This window comes from Etheostoma spectabile, chromosome 21, assembly GCF_008692095.1.
Source record: "Etheostoma spectabile isolate EspeVRDwgs_2016 chromosome 21, UIUC_Espe_1.0, whole genome shotgun sequence".
Lineage (NCBI taxonomy): Eukaryota > Metazoa > Chordata > Actinopteri > Perciformes > Percidae > Etheostoma > Etheostoma spectabile.
Genome location: NC_045753.1, coordinates 14,233,683 through 14,254,804, shown reverse-complemented (window position 1 = coordinate 14,254,804; position 21,122 = coordinate 14,233,683). Strand labels below are relative to the sequence as shown.

General features: G+C 41.1%; 2 protein-coding genes across 2 annotated transcripts in view; one reads left to right on the top strand and one right to left on the bottom strand.

Annotated features, from left to right (window-relative positions):
- Positions 1–1,365: 1,365 nt before the first annotated feature.
- Positions 1,366–21,122, top strand: part of pgs1 (phosphatidylglycerophosphate synthase 1) — a 21,172-nt gene continuing 1,415 nt past the window's right edge. The window contains exons 1-10 of the mRNA XM_032503189.1: positions 1,366–1,518; positions 6,050–6,260; positions 7,753–7,830; positions 11,362–11,461; positions 11,554–11,743; positions 12,461–12,639; positions 14,078–14,277; positions 15,793–16,084; positions 17,811–17,959; positions 18,049–18,179. Of these exons, the coding sequence (XP_032359080.1) occupies positions 1,403–1,518; positions 6,050–6,260; positions 7,753–7,830; positions 11,362–11,461; positions 11,554–11,743; positions 12,461–12,639; positions 14,078–14,277; positions 15,793–16,084; positions 17,811–17,959; positions 18,049–18,168 (1,635 nt within the window). The 5' untranslated portion in view covers positions 1,366–1,402 and the 3' untranslated portion in view covers positions 18,169–18,179. The remainder of the gene's footprint in view (positions 1,519–6,049; positions 6,261–7,752; positions 7,831–11,361; positions 11,462–11,553; positions 11,744–12,460; positions 12,640–14,077; positions 14,278–15,792; positions 16,085–17,810; positions 17,960–18,048; positions 18,180–21,122) is intronic.
- LOC116671747 (cytohesin-1) overlaps positions 19,043–21,122 on the bottom strand; it is a 21,882-nt gene continuing 19,802 nt past the window's right edge. Inside the window, exon 13 of the transcript XR_004327341.1 lies at positions 19,043–19,057. The gene's annotated coding sequence lies outside the window, so the exon portion shown is untranslated. The remainder of the gene's footprint in view (positions 19,058–21,122) is intronic.

Sequence of the window (21,122 nt, the reverse complement as noted above, 5' to 3'; positions counted from 1 at the left end):
GGAACATAAAACATAAAATGGAAGTACTCAAGAAGAGCACAAGTAGGCTTCTTAAGCTGGCTGTTGTAATGTATTTAGCTTCTGAATGCGATTCGGTCATTTATCTTATAGTTGATCATGTCCTTTAGTCTCTTGTGCTACTGTAACGTGTTGATTTCTCAGGATCAACATGTTACAGCAGGATCAATGAAGAAAGCCTTACCTTAACATCAGGCTTTAGAAGTACAATTCATTTTCTTTCTTCACGACAGACAGTTTATGGTTAATGTCCCTCAGGCCCTCATGTCTTATCAGGAAGCAACTGACTTACCATAAGTGCTCTTGAGCAACAACCGGGTAAACAGCTGACATTACGTACACTATTACAAGCAAAAGCCCAGCATTCAAAGGCTTGATTAAAAGTATGAATGTATTGTCAGCTAAATGCACTGAAGGTGTCGAAAGTAAAAGTACTCATTATGCAAAATGCTCTCTATCAGCGTTTTTATATATATATATATATATATATATATATATATATATATATATATATATATATATATATATATATATATATATATATATATATATATATACAAATAAAATATTGTATTGTTTGATTATGATTACTGGTACCTTCATGTGTAGCAGTAGTCTATGGGCAGTGAGCTATAATTAGGTACTACTTATAGTTATTGGGTTAAGTTTATTATTAATTTGACTTTTTACTCTTGACTTTTATGACACCAAAACATTCCTGCACTATCAAAGAGGCAGATGTCATGAAAGTAAATAAAAATGACAGCTATGTTGCTCTTACTCCTCTGTGTGGGCATCAATAAAACATCCCCATTGATACTAGTAATTCATGTTCATACCATCAGTGTCATTATGACTAATGAGCATCAACTGGGTGGAGAAAGTTTAAAGTGCTCGCATTCTATCAGGAGGACTGGCAGTCTCATTCCTGGCACAAACACCTGTACACTTTAAACTCTGAGAACATGAACTCACAGCTGTGGTCACACCTTCAGCAGGTTATGTAAAGCGCAAAGATCAAACAAGTGTTATCACAAACACATTTGGAAGCCATGAATACATGCTGGTGCTCACTCTATGCTGGGTGCTTCTGAAGAGCTGTGCACCCATTTTTAGGTTAACTCCTGACAATAAGTTACAATGCAGTTTGCAGGTTGACCACTAGAGGCCATTTCTAGGCATCACCAAACACATACAAATATATAAACAACCTTTTATATATTATTTCTCTGATTTATTTACTTGGTATTGAAGGTTAAACATACTACTTAATACGCTTCTCGGTGCTCATCCCGTTCCTACACACAGCCTACCGTTACAGCACACAGTGTCCGCGAACTTGGTTGTGTCAATAAAGTTTATTTAAAATCCGTTTGCTGCAGCAATGGCGGCTCCCATGTCCTGGAGAAGGCTGCTGTACTCCGTGTACTCACCGGCCATCGCCGGGGTTTTCTCTCGAATATCTGACCGGGTCTTCCGCGCACGAGACAGAAGAAGAGGGTAAGACACACGTCTCATCCACGGAGACACAGACACGAAGATGAAATAGCGTTTTCTTCCTTTCCTGGTTCAGTGTGAAGCGTTCTCATAATGAAGATGCTTTGCTAATGCGTCCATTATCGGACTTATTCTGGCGATTTCTCTTTTTTTTTTTTCCCTCAACGTCTTTAGCTTCCAACTTGTAGCTTATCTGGTGTAAAACTAACGTTTTCACAGCTAAGTGTAAAATCAGATTTAGCTTATTTCCTTCCAGTAATACACCTCAAAATAGAAGCTAACCTTCAGGGAAAGTGGTTTGCATAACTGAAGGTGTGTACATGATGTTCTTGGTGTTCACCGAAGCTGAAAAGCTTTTCTGACAGCCTCAACTTCACGTGACACGATAATTACCGGAGAAATCCCTCCGGCTGTAGGCTACTAGTTAGAGGAACTCATTTGTGTAAATGTAAATCCGCAGGTGGAAAAAAGATTGGGACTTACATTAGCAAAAGAAGCAGTGGAAGCCCAGTTCCGCCCATTTTATAAAAGAAAAAAAGATTTAAGTCGTTTATAAGGACTTAGTTTATCAGAATAATGACGTAGTATGTCAAAATAATGAGATGAGATAGTATCTCAAAAAAAATGAGAAGCTTTCTTAAAGTGCCCATATTATGATATCCCTTTTCTGGGATTTGGGGTGTTATTTTGTGTCTCTGGTGTTTCCATACGCATACAAACTTGGAAAAAACTATCCATAGTGTTCTGAGTGAGATACGGTTTCTGAACGTCCTCTGTCCTCAGTCTCTGGGTGAGCTGTTCAACATCTCCACGGCTGTAACTAGCAGAGACGAGGTGGCTAACGGTAGCATGGTAGCGCTAGCATGCTAGCTCGTTGTCAATGGCAAAACACTGCTACAACACACACCAGTTCACCATCATCTCCAAAGAACTACTCACATGTCCCTGTTCCGCAGGTATTCCACAAGTGTCCCTCGTTTAGAAGAAGTCTCCCAGCTAATCCTGCCTTGTTCTTACCAAAGTTAGAGAAAGTTATCTAGCTGATGTGCTCTTACTGCGCATGTCCGACTCCCAACAAACAGGTATAGAAGTGGGATGTCTCACTCTGGAGCCAAAACAGAGACTTAAACACACATGGTGAAAAGAGGAGCTACAGCAATGTGTATTATAATATAGTAAAATATGGTGTTTTTTGAAAATGAAACCATGTAAACCTATTCTGGTACAACCTCAAAATACAATTATGAACCTGAAAATGAGCTCAATATGGGCGCTTAATGACTTAGTATCTCAAAAATACTATCTAAAAATAATGATTTTAATATTGAGATAGTATCTCAAAATAATGACTTAGTATCTTAATGAGATAGTATCTTAAAGTTAGAATGTCACAATAATGACTTAATATTTCAAATTAATAAGGATTTCTTAATTTAAGGTCAAATAGGAGGTCTGAGATAGGATAGGACACAGCCATGAGCGTAGCTATTGCTTCTGTAAAAGGAAGATAGGATTTTCCCTATCTTCCAAAGAAGTACGAGGCAAACTTTGACATTTGTCAACAAGTAGGATTTGGAATAAGCATCACAGTAATGAAGTAACAAGACTTCTGTTTATCACCATTATCATGGTACGGTATATGTCCAAAAGTAGACCCAAACGTTCATGTATTTGTTTTTCATGGTTTCAGCAGCTTTGTTCTAAAAAGATCAATCTTAATGCTTCAGTATTTTTGGACAATAGTTTGCTTCCAACTTTGTGGCAGGTGTGTGCACAATGCCAGTAAGATGTGAGCTCTGATCTCGCCTCCATCCAACACCTTTGAGACAAACTTAAGAGGACGACCTCTTACCTAAAATCAGTGGTTACAAAGGCTCTTGCGGCTAAATGGTAACAAATCTTTACATCCGGGCTCCAAACTCTTGTGGAAAGTCTCCCCAAAAGGGATGAAGCAATGTATAGCATGGTTTTTAGGATGTAATATTTGGATCTCCACATACTTATGGCCATAGTGTACATGTGTGTCATATTCACATCACTATTAAAATACGCTTGTAGCATTAGGATATCATTGTGCTGCTGTGGATTGTACTAATATTGATTTATTGCTTGAATCTACATGTTATGAACTATAAAAGAAGACAAAGAGCCATTTTAACAATTTACTAACTGAATGTAGATCCGTTGAGATAAATGAGAAAGCTAATCTATTAAGGAAGCAAAGAAATTTTCAATCGGGAATTGTGAGAATGACAAACCGCTATGTTTCCTATCACATGCTTCAAATCAAGAGGGATGTGGTGCGGGCTCATACCAAAGTAAACAGCTCCTCTATTCACTGCAGTTATTATCTTAGCCTATTACCTCATTAAATATGAGGAAGTTCAATTCATCTCAGTTTCATGGAATCACTGTTCTTGGAAGAGAGCTATACTGCTCAAAAAACAGTCTTTATTCAGACCATATTACAGTATGTTTAACTTCACCCTTCTTTGGGATTAAAAATCCTCTTTGACTATGTATTATAGAGGCTTTTATTTCACTGTAGGTTCACTGCGGTTATAGTTGATTCTTTTGTATTGTTCCACTCACTCCTGAAATGAAAAGCTGAAAAGTCTTACGTTATTTAAATTTTTTTACCTCCTGTCACACTCGGATCTTTTACCATGTGCAGAAAATTGTAAAGGCTTTGGGGACAGCTGAACGGTCCGTTGCATCGCATAAGCCTACTTTTAGATAACGTTAATAATTTGCACTGCTGTAAAAAAAAAAGAAGAAGAAGAGAGAATTCAGCATAAGCTGCATGGACACAAGGATGTTCTCTTTCATGATACAGTGGTTTTATGGCTCTTTGAGTGATATGCGTGTTTATGATAGGACTCGAATCCCAAACCACGGGGAAATCCCCTCTCCGTGTTTGCTCCAGAAGTTCTTACTCAGCAAAGTGGCTATGGAAAGAAGCCCTGAGCTGTGTTTTTATTTGTATGTGACTTGTGTTTCCTGCGACTTCTCGTAGATGTTTTTTGTCGGTCAAATCCAAACCAAAATGTAAACTGTGTGTATGTGCTTGTGTGTTCTGGTCGTAATGAATATGAAGGAATGCAGTAGACTCCTGACATTCAGCCTCTGAGGGTCACAGACATGTCGGAGGTTCACGCTCCACCCTGTCTTTATTTAATGTGGTTGCGTTGTCAGACCCAGATTGTGAGATTAAATGGCAGAGACAAAGGGGGTGCGGTGTTGGAGGGAATTTGAGGACACTGAGGAACAAAATCCAGACACACTGTTAAATCTTATAATGGATCTGTGTCCTTAAAGTTAAATGCGAACACTTAATCGATTAGTCGGCCAAAACACAACATTTGAAGACCTCACCTGGAACTGACAAATATTGATTGTTTACATAACAATTAATCAAGAAAATAAAAATTCTTATCTTTGCAGTTCTAGTTTGAGGACCCTTAAATATCAACCAACCTTGTCAGGTGTCCCCTCGGATTGCAGAGCTTCGCGGTTATGGTTTGGGGTTGAGTCTGGTTCACCTTGGTAGACATCTTGTCACAGTCCTTACTACATGTTGATAATTGTATTATAAATAACGTTGGAGGTTAGTATTGTGGTGCAGTCATGTGCTGGTGGGGAGCTCTGACGTCGGACACTCGAGAGTCCGCTGGCGGCTGAAGGATGGCACAAAAAGATGATACCCAGGAAACTATTGTTTTCCTGTGATATATGGCACATATGACCCTTTTTTGTTTGAAATAGTCTCCTCAGGCAAGATATTTCCATAGAGTCGTGATGTGTCTCATTTTCCACTGACAAGCTCGACTGTTTCTCATGAATGCACTATTCTGGAAACCCACACTTTCAGCTAGATTTCCATGCAGACTTTAAAAAAGGGAATAAATAAACAAAACAAAACATCTGTTTGAGAGGGAGCAAATTGATCCCTTTTCTATAAGGGAAACATGGGCACATTCTCTCATGACTTCTTATTTTTCTTGACGTTAAAGTATGTCAAATCCAAGGACAGAATAGGAGGAACAAAAAAAAATTAAAAGCTCAGTTACAAAAGCCAGACAAAGTTTGCGTATTAACCTCATTGACAGGTAGTTGCTGGTACTTCATGAATGGCTGAAATCGTTAGCACTATATTAATGGGAATATTTGTATGAGTACATCATGATCATGATGAAACATTTGTGTAAAACAATCAGAATGATGAGATTCAAAGTTCATACTTTTACCTTGGAAACTGGACAACACCATCATCACCGCAAAGTCATTGGCGGCAGAAGTGAGATGATCAAAAGCTCCAGAGCAGCTACTAAATGAACCTTGTGGTGAGATTATTGTCAACCAATCACAAAGACGTTCAATCAGTAATACAAAACGTTTCACACATGTAAAACAAAAAATAAACAACACATTTTGTTAGGTTTTCATTCCAGTTTGCTTCTGTACTACAATGTTCTGTAAATGCAGCTTTAAGCCGAACAAACACACAGACTTGATGAAAGCTCGTTTCCTCCAGGTCCTCGGTGCTGCTGCTGGCTCCCCTTCTGGCCAAAGCCGACCCAGCCCCCCGACATGTCTCTAGGCCCACAGGGTCAGCCGGAGCTCAGGGTACAGATGGCCTCTGCAGCCACTTCCGGTGGATGGCAGAGAACGTACCCGCTTTCCGGGTGCCAGGCACCCACATCCACATCCTCACCTCACCTGACCAGTTCTACCAGACTATGAAGGTAGGTGTCACTGTGAAAAAAAAATTAGGTTTCTGCTGTAAAGGAAAGTTTAATAAATCATCAGCCCCAGGGCTGACAACCGCCAATATCATCTTTGCAAAGACAATCTATATCATTATGTATTGTGATGTAATAAATGAGGCTGAGAAACTGCTTGAGGTATTTGAGGAAGTGTTTTTTTTTTTTTTCCTTCCCAGCAGACGGTTTGCTTACTCTGCAACACCTGAGTTGGCAGAGAAGCTCACCGCAGCTGACAGGAGTCAATTGTTCAGCTCTAAAGTGATTTATCACCTCTATTTAATTGTGGTGCGACTAATCATCTTGAAAATATTTCTCAAAAAATGACCTTCCAGGAATGTATTTTTAACCCCAGTTAAAACAATCCTAGAACCCTGCACATATCACTTAATTTGTGGAGCATTCAAGAACAAACTGGGTTATTTAGTTTTTGGTTTTTTACGAAGTCCCCCAACTGCTGTGTGTCACCACATTGGAATCTGTTCAAGTTTCCTCTAACTTTTAGCTTATCCAGGAGCTCCAGGAGCAAATAATCCAGAATCTGCTGCAGTTTATATGCTGCAGCTTCCCTCCGTACTAAGACATTTTTTAGCCTTAAGAGTCAGAAATGGGCTCCTTAATGCTAATTTTGGAAGAATTTCTCCCCAAAGTTTTGACCCCTGATATATTTACGTCTAAAAATACAGCATATTACACTCTCAATGCGCATGTGAATCATGTGTTATTTAGAATTGTTTTTTTAATCAATGGGGTGTGATTCACAAAAACATGTCATGCGTTTTCTTTTTTATTGACACTTCCCTATGACATTGAGTGCTGGGAAGTCTCGATCTGTATTGCATTGTTATATTGATAGATCACTTTCCACAACAAACACGTGCACACACTCACTCACACACCCTCTATTCTTTCTTGTTCGTCTTATTGTCATCAAGCTGTTTGGTGTTCTGTCTTTGACCTTTGTGTCTGCAGAACCAGCTAAAACATTTGAAGCGCCCTGAGCAAAATGGAAAGCAAATTACTGGTATTAAAACGACACAAAGAACGGGCTGAAATCTAATTTAAAAAATGCAACCGCACCTTTTTGATTTTGTTGCCGTTGGGTGAAAAACTAGAGTTCTAATATTGAGGATTTTCATGCTTTCCATCAATGTGAAGGATGTCGTACTCCTTCATGGAGTAACACATGCTTTAATCCCTTAAAAGGACTGTTTCCCAAAACAACAAAACATTTTTCTTCATAATTTGCGGTTCATTCTATACCCTTAAATGCCAGAAATATCTGTCATTTAAGGGTATAGAATGGGGGAAAAAGCAAATTTTCTTATTTTTTGAAATGTAGATTTTTGAGTTTTTTTCTTTTGTTGTTACTACTTGTGATTTTGGACGCTCTGGTGGCCACAGGGATCTATTGTCATCAGATATTTGTGGCTTCCTGACACCCACAAACACTTATTTTTATCTTTCCCATTAGGCTCGCATCAAGACTGCAAAGAGGAGGGTGGTGATGGCCTCGTTGTATTTAGGAACAGGTCAGATGGAGCAAGAGCTGGTGAGTAAAGTTTTGTGCGTGCGAGCGTGTGCATGCATGCGTGCGTGTGTGTGATGTTTTTCAAGACTTGGAGTTTTGGGCAGGTGAGAACAACAAATCAAACACAGGCATGTGCCAAATGACTGGTCAGAGATGCCAGAAAATGTGAGTCAGAGTAGTCTTCCAAACAAACCACAGTGTGGTTTGTTCAGGATGAAAATGTACTCCAGGCCAGCTACAAGGAATGACCCCAAATTGCAAGGGTTTATGGTTATAAGGAGACCAGTGTTGGCATGTGATATCCTGCTGTTCTTCATGCTTGGAAGGCCTAGCATAACAACATTAACCCAGAACAAACCACAGTCTGGACTGATGCTCATATTCAGCTGTTTTTCATGAGGTTTTTTCTAACTGGTTCGAGCAGCAGAGCGGGTGATTTACAGAAAAAGGTAGAGACAAGTCAAACATGTTTTTAATTAGAGTTACGAGCATTTGAATCCGTTGTGATTGCTGCCAAACTCTGGAACCTCACAGGATGATGGATTACTAGAAATGTTGAGTCAGTAAGGGACATTGAGTCCATGTGAGTTTTATTTCCAAGCCCAGGTTTGCTTGTAATTGGATACAAGGAGCTGAACTCAAAAATGTGAGTGTGGTTTAGACTTAAGAAAGCGAACTGCAGGTGAGTCTGGATCTGCAGTACTTACACAAGCTCGATCCCAGACTCGGCACAAAGGGTACTTGACTGATCCTGAGTAGCACACCTGTGTGTGTCTTAAGTGTTTACTTAAGCGCAGGTGCAAGCAGCAAGAATGATCTGAAATTCCAAAGAAATGTCTCTTTAGTACACCATAGCCCTAGGTTATTCAACTTTATTTTTTAAAATAATTACTTTTTAACCCTTAAACTGTCTCTCGTGAGTCCTACAGTGTTATATCAGTGCAGTGATAAATCAGCGGAGTACTCTTTAAAAGAAACTATTAACAAATACATTAAACACACACCATCTTTGGATAAAAACAAATGCAAACAAGATGTAGATAATTACCAAGGGGCCACTGGCCATTTGAACACTTGGAAAAACACATATTTAAACAATAATTTATATTTCCTTACCACTCCCTCGTACCTAGCGTACTTATCTCTGCGTGTTTAGTAGAGTAGGGCAGCTTGAGATTGTTTTCTTGGAGAACGTCAGCTTTCTCCGTATTGATGAATCGGGAAGCAATCGCATTAAATTCCATTAAAAGAAAAAATCAAATGCCCACCTATCTTGAAACCATCTGTCCTGTGGGCCAGTGTTTGTGTCTGCAGTAAATCAGAGAGCTGTTGGTTAGTAGCTAAAATGTTTTAAAAGCAATGGAGAACAAATATTTCCCACTGTATTTTATAGGCGTTTGAGCTGATTTTACATGACATAATAACTAAATCAGGCTTCTGTGCTTTAAAGGATTAACAATTTTATAGTAAAATTATAGTGTCCACCAGAGCTCGTACTCATGATCCCATTTCTCTCCAGAGCTGAGCTGGAAGTGTTGCTGGTGCACACGTCCCCAAAGAGCTCTCTACTGGAAAGAAGAAATGTTTTACTGGCATGTAAACAGGCACTCTGGAGTGACGTATAGCGAAATGATTTGGGCGGGATAAACGGTTGTCTTTCAAATTTCCTCTGCACGCAACCAGAGCAATGCTAGTTGATTAAACTTTTGTCGTTTCCGGTTGGCAATACTCTGAACACATCTTCCTTTTTAAAGAATGACTTCAATGCTTGACTTCTATGCTTAAGTCCAAGAATTTCAGAGTTGCGGCCAAAACCGATTTGAGAGAACACTGTTCGCCAGCAGCAGCAGCAGCCTTCTTCTTTGTTTTCAAGTCGCACGGAGTTCACGCGGATCCTTCGCAACTCTGCCGTCCTTATGTTGAGCCCGCCCACCGACTCTATACACGATGTGATTGGCCTGACCAGAATTTGTTTTTTCCAGCTCGCAAGCCAGCCGAGAGTTGCTAGACTGACTCTAACTGCAAATTACATCTGTTGCTGCTAGAGTGCATCTAGATTTCTAGGCTACAAATTAGCCAAAGTGTAAAAAAAAAAAAAAAAAGGTACACTTTTTCTTTTTTCCCCCCTTTTTTTTTAAAAATCCGGTGGGAAACAAATGCCAAACTTGCCACAAATAATGACTTTAAACTCGCTACCAGTGGTGCCCTCTGAAGAGCAGCCATTTCCTTTTCATGCACAAGAGTCATTCGTGCTTTCCACAGGCTCAGTTAACAAATAAAAGGCTGCCAGTGTTTGATAAATGCTGTCTGCTGCCAATGAATCAATAATCATTCATCTACTCCAGTGTTTTGCGGCCACATTTTAGAGCATTCACGAATACACGTGCAGTAGGACAAAGCATAGGAAAAAAATGGATGCTAAGATCAGAGCCGAACGTTCTGCTTTGTGTGGTCTTACGTAGCTGAAACTGCTGTTCCAGAAAGAAATGTTAGACGGTTCTTCAAACTAAAGTTAGCTTTAATTCAACATGTCTACCAGTCCAATGCAACTTATTATAAGACAAAAACTACCCAACCAAAGACTTAAAACAACAAAAAAACAAGAGTAACAACAAATGGGACATGCTGACAAAAAGAGGAATAAAAACCTCAGTTTGCTAAACAATAGCACGGATTGAGAAATGAGAACCTGACTACAGACAACAGGAAACCGTTTTTGTCGCCGGATTTATAAGTAAAATGTCCTTGACAGAAAAGAGCTGAGCAGCTTGAAGCTGTATCCCAGTTTCAGATGTTCTTCAGTTTGTTTAGAGTCTTAGTTTGTCCCAAATTCATAGAGAATGAAGAAGGGCTGCAACTACCGATTATTGTCATTATCAATTTAAACCATTTTCTTGATGAATTCTTCAGTTTTTTAAATGACAGAAAATAGTGAAAATATTTCTGTCACAAGTATTTAGATTCCTAAGTGACATCCGGAAAAAAAGACCACAACTCTATAGATATTTATTTTACAATCTGATGAAACAGAGAAAAGCTGACAATCGAGTTTACAATAAGATGCTGAAAACAACAAAGGTCAGGATTTTTGGTTACACTTTACTTGAAGGTAGCGACATAAGAGTGACATGACACTGTCATGAACGCGTCATAAACATTATAAACAGTCAGAAACGTTTATGACATAACGCTTCTTTTAGTAACCGTCATTTGGTTTGGTCATGACAAGTTAGGATTCATGTTTCATGACTGTCATGTGTTCATGACAGTGTCATGTCACTCTTATGTAGATACCTTCAAGTAAAGTGTCAGAGGATTTTTTTTTTTCTCAATGAATTTACTTGAATTGTTGCTGACCACTTTTCTCTTGATTGATTAATCGATTGATCGTTTCAGCTTTTCAAATGAGTCCTACTTAAGACAGCTTTGTGCAATGATAGTAAAACACTTGCCCAAAGGAACTGTCCATCGTGAGTCCAACAGTGCTGCCAACTGCAGCCAAATCGGTGCATTACACTGTGGTCCACTGCTTTCTTTGTTTTTTTTGTTAAGGTGGACTGCATGGAGGAAGCTCTACAGCGCTCACAGGAGAACAGTGATGCTCCTGACCTAAAAGTCTCCATGTTGCTGGACTACACTCGCGGCTCTCGAGGTTGTTGGCATTTTCCATGTGATCTCTTCTGCTTGCTGGTTAGCACAGAGCACCGCGCTCACCATCCTGATGCGGTCATGTTTCACATGCAGGGCAGGTTAACTCGAGGACCATGCTGCTGCCGTTGCTGCAGCGCTTCACCTCTCAGATGAGGGTGTCTCTGTACCACACTCCAGACCTGAGGGGCCTGCTGCGGCTGCTGGTCCCTCAGCGCTTCAACGAGACCATCGGAGTCCAGCACATCAAAGTCTACCTGTTTGACGACAGCATTATCATCAGTGGGTATGGTGATTCCCAACTGTTCACGTTTTTGTCAAAATGCGTGTCCTCCTCCTGGAAGCCTTTTTTCTTGTAAAAGCAAAACATTATAAACAAATAATACCATTAATACTTCAGAATAAAGCAGATTTCACATTAGTGTATCCCCTGTTAATTTTCAGCAGTAAACATTGGGACATTGAATTTCCTCTGTGGCAGGGAAACACAGAATCTCCTGTAGCTTAAACTGGTCTAATGTTAGATTTTTTAAACCAACAGATGCATTATAAAGAGACTTGAATACACTCCATACCACAGCAACATTAACGCTACAAATAATGCAACATCCTCCTTCAGTAGGAAGCGCCGGTACACTCTTTGTTAAAAAGACCATTTAGAGTGAACAGATATTATGCATTGCGTCGGGGTCCTTCATTGGCCTGTCAGATTCTAATTTGACATAATGACCGGCTTTCTGCACTCTACAGTATCTGATGTTGTGAACAGAGTAGAAACTTTTCATTTGATCCGTTACAGAATTCATTAGCTATGGCTGATCTAATCTGACGATGAGAGCCCTGCTTTCTTTATGTTTTCCACTGCTATTTTCTTATAAAAAAGAGCTTAAAGAAACCAAGTGGTTTTTAGACCTAGAACCGGTTCCAAAATGAAATAGCTATTGGAACCTGTTCTCACAATGGGTTCATGAAAAGGTTCATATGACTCTCTCTCGTTTTGCAGTGCCAACCTGAGCGACTCGTACTTCAGCAACAGACAGGACCGCTACGTGCTGCTGGAGAACTGCAGCGAGGTCGCCGACTTCTTCTCCGACTTGGTGGAAGCCGTGGGGGATGTTTCCCTGCAGCTGCAGCCCGATGACTCGGTCACCATGCTCGAGGGCATGGTGCACCCATACAAAGGTAGGTGTGTGTGTGTGCGTGTGTGTTTGTGCGTGCGTGTGCATGTCAAGGGGAAGAGTCAGTAAAAAGGAAACGCATGAAAAAAATGTATGTGTGTGCATGCAGTCACATGTTTATCCTCTAACATGTTTTGACACTGTTTGACACTTCATGCTCAGTTACGGTGGCAGCGGCCCGGGTGGGTTTTGCTAATGGAGCTTGAAAGCTTAGACAGGCGAATAGATGATTGTGTTTGTGTGTGCGTACACGTACAGTGAGAAAGATGGAGAGAGCTCTTGCGGTTGGGTAGCCATGCAGGCGGATGTAAAATTGTCAAGATTTTCTCTATACACACACACACACACACACACACACACTGGAACTATGTTTCCGTAACTGAAGCGCAGACTGCCAGGATGTCAGTTTGAGGGATGAATGACATCATGTCTGCAGAACTGGGCCGCAGTGGTAACAAACACCAGGAATGGAGTTATGATATCATAGTGCTGCTGGAAGACGATATGGAGTTGTAACTGACACATATAGTTATTCAGAAACACACACGCTGGTGAAATTCTAATGAAAAAACATTTGCCAACTGATGTGTCATGTGTCCTGACGCACAAAAATAACGGACGAGGAGGAGGAAAAGGTTGACTGTAGTCAGTCAGGAAGTCACTGATAACAGCAAAAACACTAGCAACGTGTTATAAAAATGTGTTGTATAAGAAATATGTATTTTTTTGGGGTAATTCTTTTTCTTTTTTTTGATTCAGAAAAAAACGATATGTTATGTAAGAGTTGGTGTTTCACCCTGTGTTTCATGTCGTTATAAACACAAACGGTCCAGCAGACAAATTTGTGCAAATTACAAGACCCACTGAAGGTGATTTAACACAAATGACGCCCCTAAATATTTTTTATGGGGCAGGCATTAATCGCTTCTCAAAGCATTATGGGATTTTACGGTGATGTGGGACCGGCAAGCAAAGCAGAAAATGTTGTTCAACTTGAAAGTGTTTATTATCAACCTTTTTTAGTAAATTAGGGTAACAATTCACCTAGAAAAGCGACTAAGAAAAGGGACACAGCTCGCGAGCGTTGAAGATTGGTTCGCTCCCTGTGGGTCTTCTTCGTTGGGCTGGGAGAAATTTTGCTTTGCTTTCTGTCTGAACACTTCTTTTAATCTGATGGTTGCTATACAATATACAATTTTAATGACCATCTGCCAGCCAATCAGAGACTAGCATTTTCCAAAAATAGCAGCCTTTGAGCTGAGGTTGTGTTTTCATTCCCATCAACATCCTCCTCTCTGCTTCTTGCTCGTAAGTGGCTGTAAATTCTCTCCAACACTCTCCCAGCCCAGACCACCGTGACCCAGAGATCAGGCTGACCCGCCTCCCGCTGCATCCACTTAGCTTTGTGTACGCTCACGTTTTGTATCCCCCGTGGTAACCAGGCAACAGGCAGGACTTCTCGGTGGCAGCGAGGAAGCGGATCATGGAGGTGGTGAACACAGCGCACGTGAGGCAGCGACTGTTGAACGGGTCGGAGTTCTCTGAGGACGAGGGGATGAGCGAGGGGGAGGAGGACACCTGGGTGTTCCCTCTGGTCCAGATGAAACCTCTGGGGATCCAGGTGGACGAGCAGGTCACACAGGTGAGCCTCCACACGTGGTTGTATAATGACAGTGGCCTCTTCTGATTGGTCACATTTGAACACAAAATTTACACAACACATTTGGCTGCATAATGCCAATTTAAAAAATAAAAAAATGTTGGCGCGGCCTCTAGCTCACGCAGTAAGAGCGTGCGCCCCATGTAGGCTGAGTCCTGCAGCGGCCCTGGTTCGAGTCCAACCTGCGGCCCTTTGCTGTGTGTCATCCCCCATCTCACCCCCACCTTTCCTGTCTATCCACTGTCACTATCTAATAAAAGGGGGAAAAATGCCCCAAAAAATAATCTTTAAAAAAACAACTAATATAAACTTTTACCATGCTGTTAGTTTCTTTTTTTTATATACTAATGTCTTCCATGCTTTGTAGATCTTTGTTCTTCTTCCTTAATAACATGTAATAAATATGATTAGCAAGTGGTTCTTTGCAGTCATTATGTGATGTTGAGTGACTTATAAATTACCATGTGACTAACAGACCCCGAATAAACATTTTAACATTTATTCCGGGTTTATTAGTCACATCTTCCGGGAATTAAACCAATAAATTGATCATCAAAGTGATATACTTTATATTTAATGAAACCACCAATACTGTGCGTCCATTAAAAAGTTGAATCAACACAGTCTCAGTAAACATTTTGAATTTCACAAAGGAAGGACGTGTTGCAACAAGTTGTAGTTATTACATTTAGACATCATTTGATGTGGCTCTTGGGCAGGTTTCGGTCTAGCAGGGCACACAAAAGACTTCTCAGTTCAGACAGATTCTTACGAAGACATACTGGCCTTTCTTCATCCCTCGGATGTTATGTCCTCATCCACCCTCAGCTTGTAAGGGCTCATCTTATCTTCATTTCTTCTGCAAGAAGAAGCTGACAAGTGTAGTTCAAACATTAAGCAAGGTTTTCTTGCATCAGCCACAGAAAATGATCAGAAAAATATGGAGAATTAAGCAGCAGACCATACTGTACATTAATTAATTTTTAACTACAGAGCGCTTGCATTACAAGTTGTAAAAATCTGATTTTTTTTTTTTTTTAATGAGAATAAACACCAATACATTCCAGATTTGAATATAAGAAACCGATATATTTAGATGAGGCTGGACAATAAACAAAATATAATTCCTGACGTTATGATTCTCTTACAGACCTAAATGTACATTCGCAATAAATCCAGTTCAACCAGTAAACCGGCCCAAACTCCATTTAAACTGGTCATACAGTAATTATTAAAGACCAAATCATGAGACATGAGCAAACACGAGGAATGAAATCTAATAAACTGCATGGTATCATACTATCATATTTATGGTTATCAAGATAAATGTGACAAATATTGCTGACAGATTTTAGCTCTATAATGAGCCTTATGTGAACAGCAGTAATAAAACCCTAATAATGAGCTCTTTTAATAGCATAGCAACCAGTTTTATTTTTTCATAACGTGGGGAAATGGAAACATGTAATTCTTCACTTTCCGTTATTAAACCTCCAGCGCCTGCTGACCGACGCCGGGCCAGACTCCACTGTGTTTCTGACGTCGGGTTACTTCAACCTGACCCGGGCGTACATGCAGCTGGTGCTCGGGGCCGGAGCCAGCTTCCGCATCCTCACCGCCTCTCCCGAGGTCAACGGGTTCTTCGGAGCCAAGGGCGTCGCCGGAGCGATCCCTGCCGCCTACATCCACATCGCCAGACAGTTTTACAACCAGGTGTGCCGGCTGGGCCAGCAGGAGAGAGTACACCTGCACGAATACCACAGATCACAGTGGACCTTCCACGCCAAAGGTGGGATGCAATAAAAGCACATGCACCTGTCTGGATGCCATTAGGGCCGCAACGAACGACCATATCCTTCTGTTGATTACGTTTTCAACAAGAGGAACATGGATAAAATCACAAACTGGCGATAGCTAACATTATGTAGACCTGTTGGAAAGAAGGGGAGAAGTAGCTTGTCAAAACATTTACATTACAAACTATCAGGAAAGCACCATGAAAGGTGAAAGCATGTCTCCTAGCAACACTGGCTCTTAGTTGGGAAACGCCCACTCAGACACGGGAGTGCTTTATAATTGTTGCTCACGTTTCTTACTAGGGCTAGAAAATATCCCAATATGTTTGACCAAATACTTTGATATCTATAAATAATCATCAGTAATCAGGATATAATGACTAAGTGTGTAAAGACAAATAATACAACAGTTACAGCGGTCTGGTAAGAAACATAACTTTACTGTAATGCAGCGTTTAAAATCTGGAGAAGACAAGTTATGCCATATTACAATATCCAAAATCTAAGACAACATTTAGACTTAGACTTAGACTTCTCTTTATTTATCCTTTTGGGATGACTCCCGCAAGGAAATTGAAAATTCCAGCACCAGTTTTAGCAAGAAGAACAAATTAAAAAATAGATTAAAAAAAGAAAAGAAAAAAAGAAAGAAAGAAAGACAGTATAAGACAACAATAACAATAATGATAATAACAACATAAGAACATTTGTCAAATACAAACAAAAGACCATAAATTATTATTAAGTGTCAGTGTTGAGTCCAGTATTGAAGTGATAAAGTGACTAGGTGTGCGTGTATGTATGTATGTATGTGTACTGTGTGTATGTATGTATGTATGTTTACTGTGTATGCATGTATGTATATATGTATGTATATATGTATATATGTATGTATATATGTATGTATGTGTGTATGTATGTATGTGTGTATGTGTGTATGTATGTATGTATGTATGTATTGTCCTCTGCCCTATTTCCTCCTCCCCCCTAGTGAGGAGTTGTAGAGTCTGATGGCATGAGGGACAAAGGAGTCCTTGAGTCTGTTGGTCCGGCACTTGGGAAGGAGCAGCCTTCCACTGAACCGGCTCCTCTGGGTGCTGATGACGGTGTGCAGGGGGTGGCTGGAATTTTCAGTAATAGCCAGCAGTTTGTCCAATGTCCTCCTCTCTGCCACCGTCACCAGTGAGTCCAGCTTCATGCCGACCACAGAGCCGGCCCGCCTGATCAGTTTAGTCTTATATCGCAATATCGATATAATATTGATATATTGCTCTACTTCTTACACATAAAGCAACAAGAGTTAAAATGTCTGTTGTTCGACTTTCTGTGGAACAAGTGTTTTGACTAATAGTTTCATCACTAACTCTCATATCAACATGGTTTAAAGGAGATTAGGATCTAATCCAGGGCTCAGCATCTAGACTAGTTTTGTTTGGCTGGGTGAAAAATAATAAAACGCACTACTCTCCCTGCTCTGCTGTTCTTCTTGTGGTCACAGCGGTATGTTGCGTGAGAGAAGAGGTCTTGTACAGTCATTCTGCCGTAGCCTTGGGACATGGATGTACACTCACTGTCTGTCATGCTTTGGGGTTTTGGATCCACGCAGGGGATTTTTGCATGTGCTTCCTTTTTAGTTGTGGTCTGCGCCGACAGAATTCCTTGCTGGAAACGGCTTTCTGCCGCCGCGCTGGCTCACTTTACTTTCCCTCTCCTACCCAGGTCTGTGGTATTACCTCCAGGGGCAGGATCGGCCTTGCCTCACTCTAATTGGCTCCCCTAATTTCGGATACCGCTCAGTTCACCGTGACCTGGAGGCCCAAATCGCTATAGTTACAGAGAACGAGGAGCTGCAGAGCCAGCTGCAGGAGGTGAGTTAACCACAGCCAGGAATGGTGTTGAATGACTGTGTGACGCTTTACTGAATACACACCTGTGCGTTAAACCGTGTGCCCCTCAGGAGCAGGAGATGTTGTACCAGCGGTCCACGGAGGTGTCCGACTCCACGTTTGAGCAGCCGGACCGCCACGTCAAGCTGTGGGTGAAACTAGTCACCCCCCTCATCAAGAATTTCTTCTGAGACGCCACAAGGTGGTCCCTCACACACATGTACACACTCATGACACCTTAAATGAACTCATTTCTTTATTTCGTTAAAGGATCATTTCAGTTCATTACAACTTAGGCCTAATCTATACGTACAGTATTTTTTTTTAAACATAGCTTTTTCTATGTGATATGGCCTTTTGTTCACACAAACTGCATTTTAAGTCACTCACAACAGATCTTTTGGAGGAATCCCCTTTCCAGGGTGAAGATTTTCAGAAACTTTTTTTTGGCCTGTAACATCAGAGTGTGCGCCGTTACCGGTATCCAAGGCGTCCAAAATCGGGGGACATTTCGTGCAATGGGGGATGTGGCCAAAATAGTACTGATTCTAACAATTTTTACATCAATCGATTCGCCATTGCAGCCAGGTGACCTTCCAGTAACTTTTTTTTTTTTTTTTTTAGGCTTCTGATTGACCAAAATAGCTTTAAGGTTAGGGTTAAATTCTTGCCTGTTTGTTTGTCATGCTCTTAACAGAGATTGAACTGGGCTTTTGCCTTTTCATTGAGACACAATTTTTTATTTTTATTTTTTAAATGAAGATTAGAAAGACTCAGTTAATATCCGTTGACTAGGCTATCTCTTGAAACCCAGTGTACACTACCCGCTCAGCACCAAACAGCAGACCGACACAGTTAGTGATCATATGGTGAACATAGTGGAGCATTTAGAGTCAGATGTTTCCCTCAAGAGTTGACCAAGAACAGAGTTACTATTGGACTCAAATTAAGGTGGACAGAAACACGGCTTCTGTGCCGAGCAGAGCGCTACGTGAGACATGCCACTACATCGCTGAGGACTGGCGGTTAAATCGGCCGTCCTACAAACAGAGCATGGCAGGCAGACACAAAGCTGACAACCTCACAGATGGATGCGATGGAGATAGGATCATGCATAGGCTACACGCAGCTGGGGACTTGTGTCGGTTGCACGGACACGCAAGGATTTCCAGAAAAGAGGCCGCATGTGTCCACAACAATGCACGGACCGCCGTGGCTGTGCAACCGATTGCAGACATTACATACACTACCACCGTGTAACCCCAAACACCTGCCCATGTGCATTCAGCCCTCGCTGGACTTGTTCATAATGAATCAGCCGTCACTCTGAGTAGAGAATCCAGTCTACACCGTAGTTCAGTTCAGTTTTTGTATAATTAACTTCTCTCTGCAAGAGACGCCTGCTTTTTACAAGTAACGTACAAGTAGTGAGTGACAAGTTACATTCCATAGGGGGTAACTAAGTGAAGTAACAGATTATTTTTTTAAGACGTAACAAGCAACCACTACTTTTTAAAAGTAACTTAACCCAAACTGTCAGACTCACTGGTGACGGTGGCAGAGAGGAGGACATTGGACAAACAGCCCTAAACACGCACGCACGCACACACGCAGTCAAACAGGCTGTGGCTTCTTAGAAATGCCTGCAGTCATTGTGGCGTGTCCCAAATCGCAGGTCCCGTCCTCGTTTTCCCAGCAGCCCACATCACCAAAGTGAGAGTGGGGAAAGCGTGTCAGCTGATTCACTCCTGTCAAGAAGTGAGTCAGCCCTGTGTTATGGTGATCCCGTTGTGTTGTGTGTGTGTGTGTGTGTGTGTGTGTGTGTGTGTGTGTGTGTGTGTGTGTGTGTGTGTGTGTGTGTGTGTGTGTGTGTGTGTGTGTGTGTGTGTGTGTGTGTGTGTGTGTGTGTGTGTGTGTGTGTGTGTGTGTGTGTGTGTGTGTGTGTGTGTGTGTGTGTGTGTGTGTGTGTGTGTGTGTGTGTGTGTGTGTGTGTGTGTGTGTGTGTGTGTGTGTGTGTGTTGTGTTTGTGTGTGTGTGTGTGTGTGTGTGTGTGTGTGTGTGTTACCAGGAGCGCTGTCAGGACTTGGTGAGGTCAGAGGGTTCTTTCCTGAGTCAACTGGGAACATTTTTAACCGATACTCGGGAAAAAAAAGACATGTTCATTTCATAAACTCAAAGTTGAGCCCAAAGGAAACCTGTCAAGATCTCAGCACAAGATTGAGGTTGTTTTGTGGTGGTTCCCCAGAACAGGAAGTGTCACAGGCTAAATAATGACGGTAAATGGGTGGCGCCTTGTTGCTACCTGGACAGAGACAAGAAAAAAAGTTTGTGTGATCTGCTGCCAGAAGGAAGCAGTCGTAAATAGATCAGCTTGCAGAGCTCGAGTATTATTTACAAGTATGCACGCAGCAGATGTGATCAGCAGCACATTCAGGTCTGTTGTTGTAAAATGTTGGAAATCCTTGTTTTACTGGCACAGTGACGCAAACTCACACAGAGGTTTGGCCTGCGAGTCTTCCGTGACCTCAGGCTAAATGTCGTGTTAAACTCTAACCATATTTAGATACCAACAAATAAAGGCTCTTCAGTGTCATATGATACAAAGAGTGAGCTGGAAATGCAAAACGCTAAATTAAATTTGATCAGAATCAGTCTGGACAAACAATTTATTATGTAGAAGCACAGTGATTTTCTTTATTTATATCCCACAAGGCACCAGAGTCTGTCTCCCAGTTTATTGTTTTCCTGGCTGGTGCAGCTGCAGTTGGTTAGCATGCTGCAGCAAGACAGCATAGTAGTTAAAGTTGGTGTAGAACTTGTTAGATAACTCATTTGTTTCTTTAATAGTAATCTTCTTCAGTGGCTTTCTGATAAATGGTCAATTATTCCACTTAATGATCGATGGCGTATATACTCTCACACGGAGTGGGGGAAGTCAGGAAGTATTCACAGATGGACTAAATTGGTTTGTTTTGTGTTTTTCAAGAGATTTATTGACAATTGGAGAAAAAAAAAATGCCGAATTATGCTTGCCTAATCCTTCATGGATCAGATCCAGCAGTTGAAGTACATACTAAAATACATGTTTCTATGTCTCTAAACTTTGAGAAAGCACAGCTGTTAACAGGTGACCTCGTATCTCCCC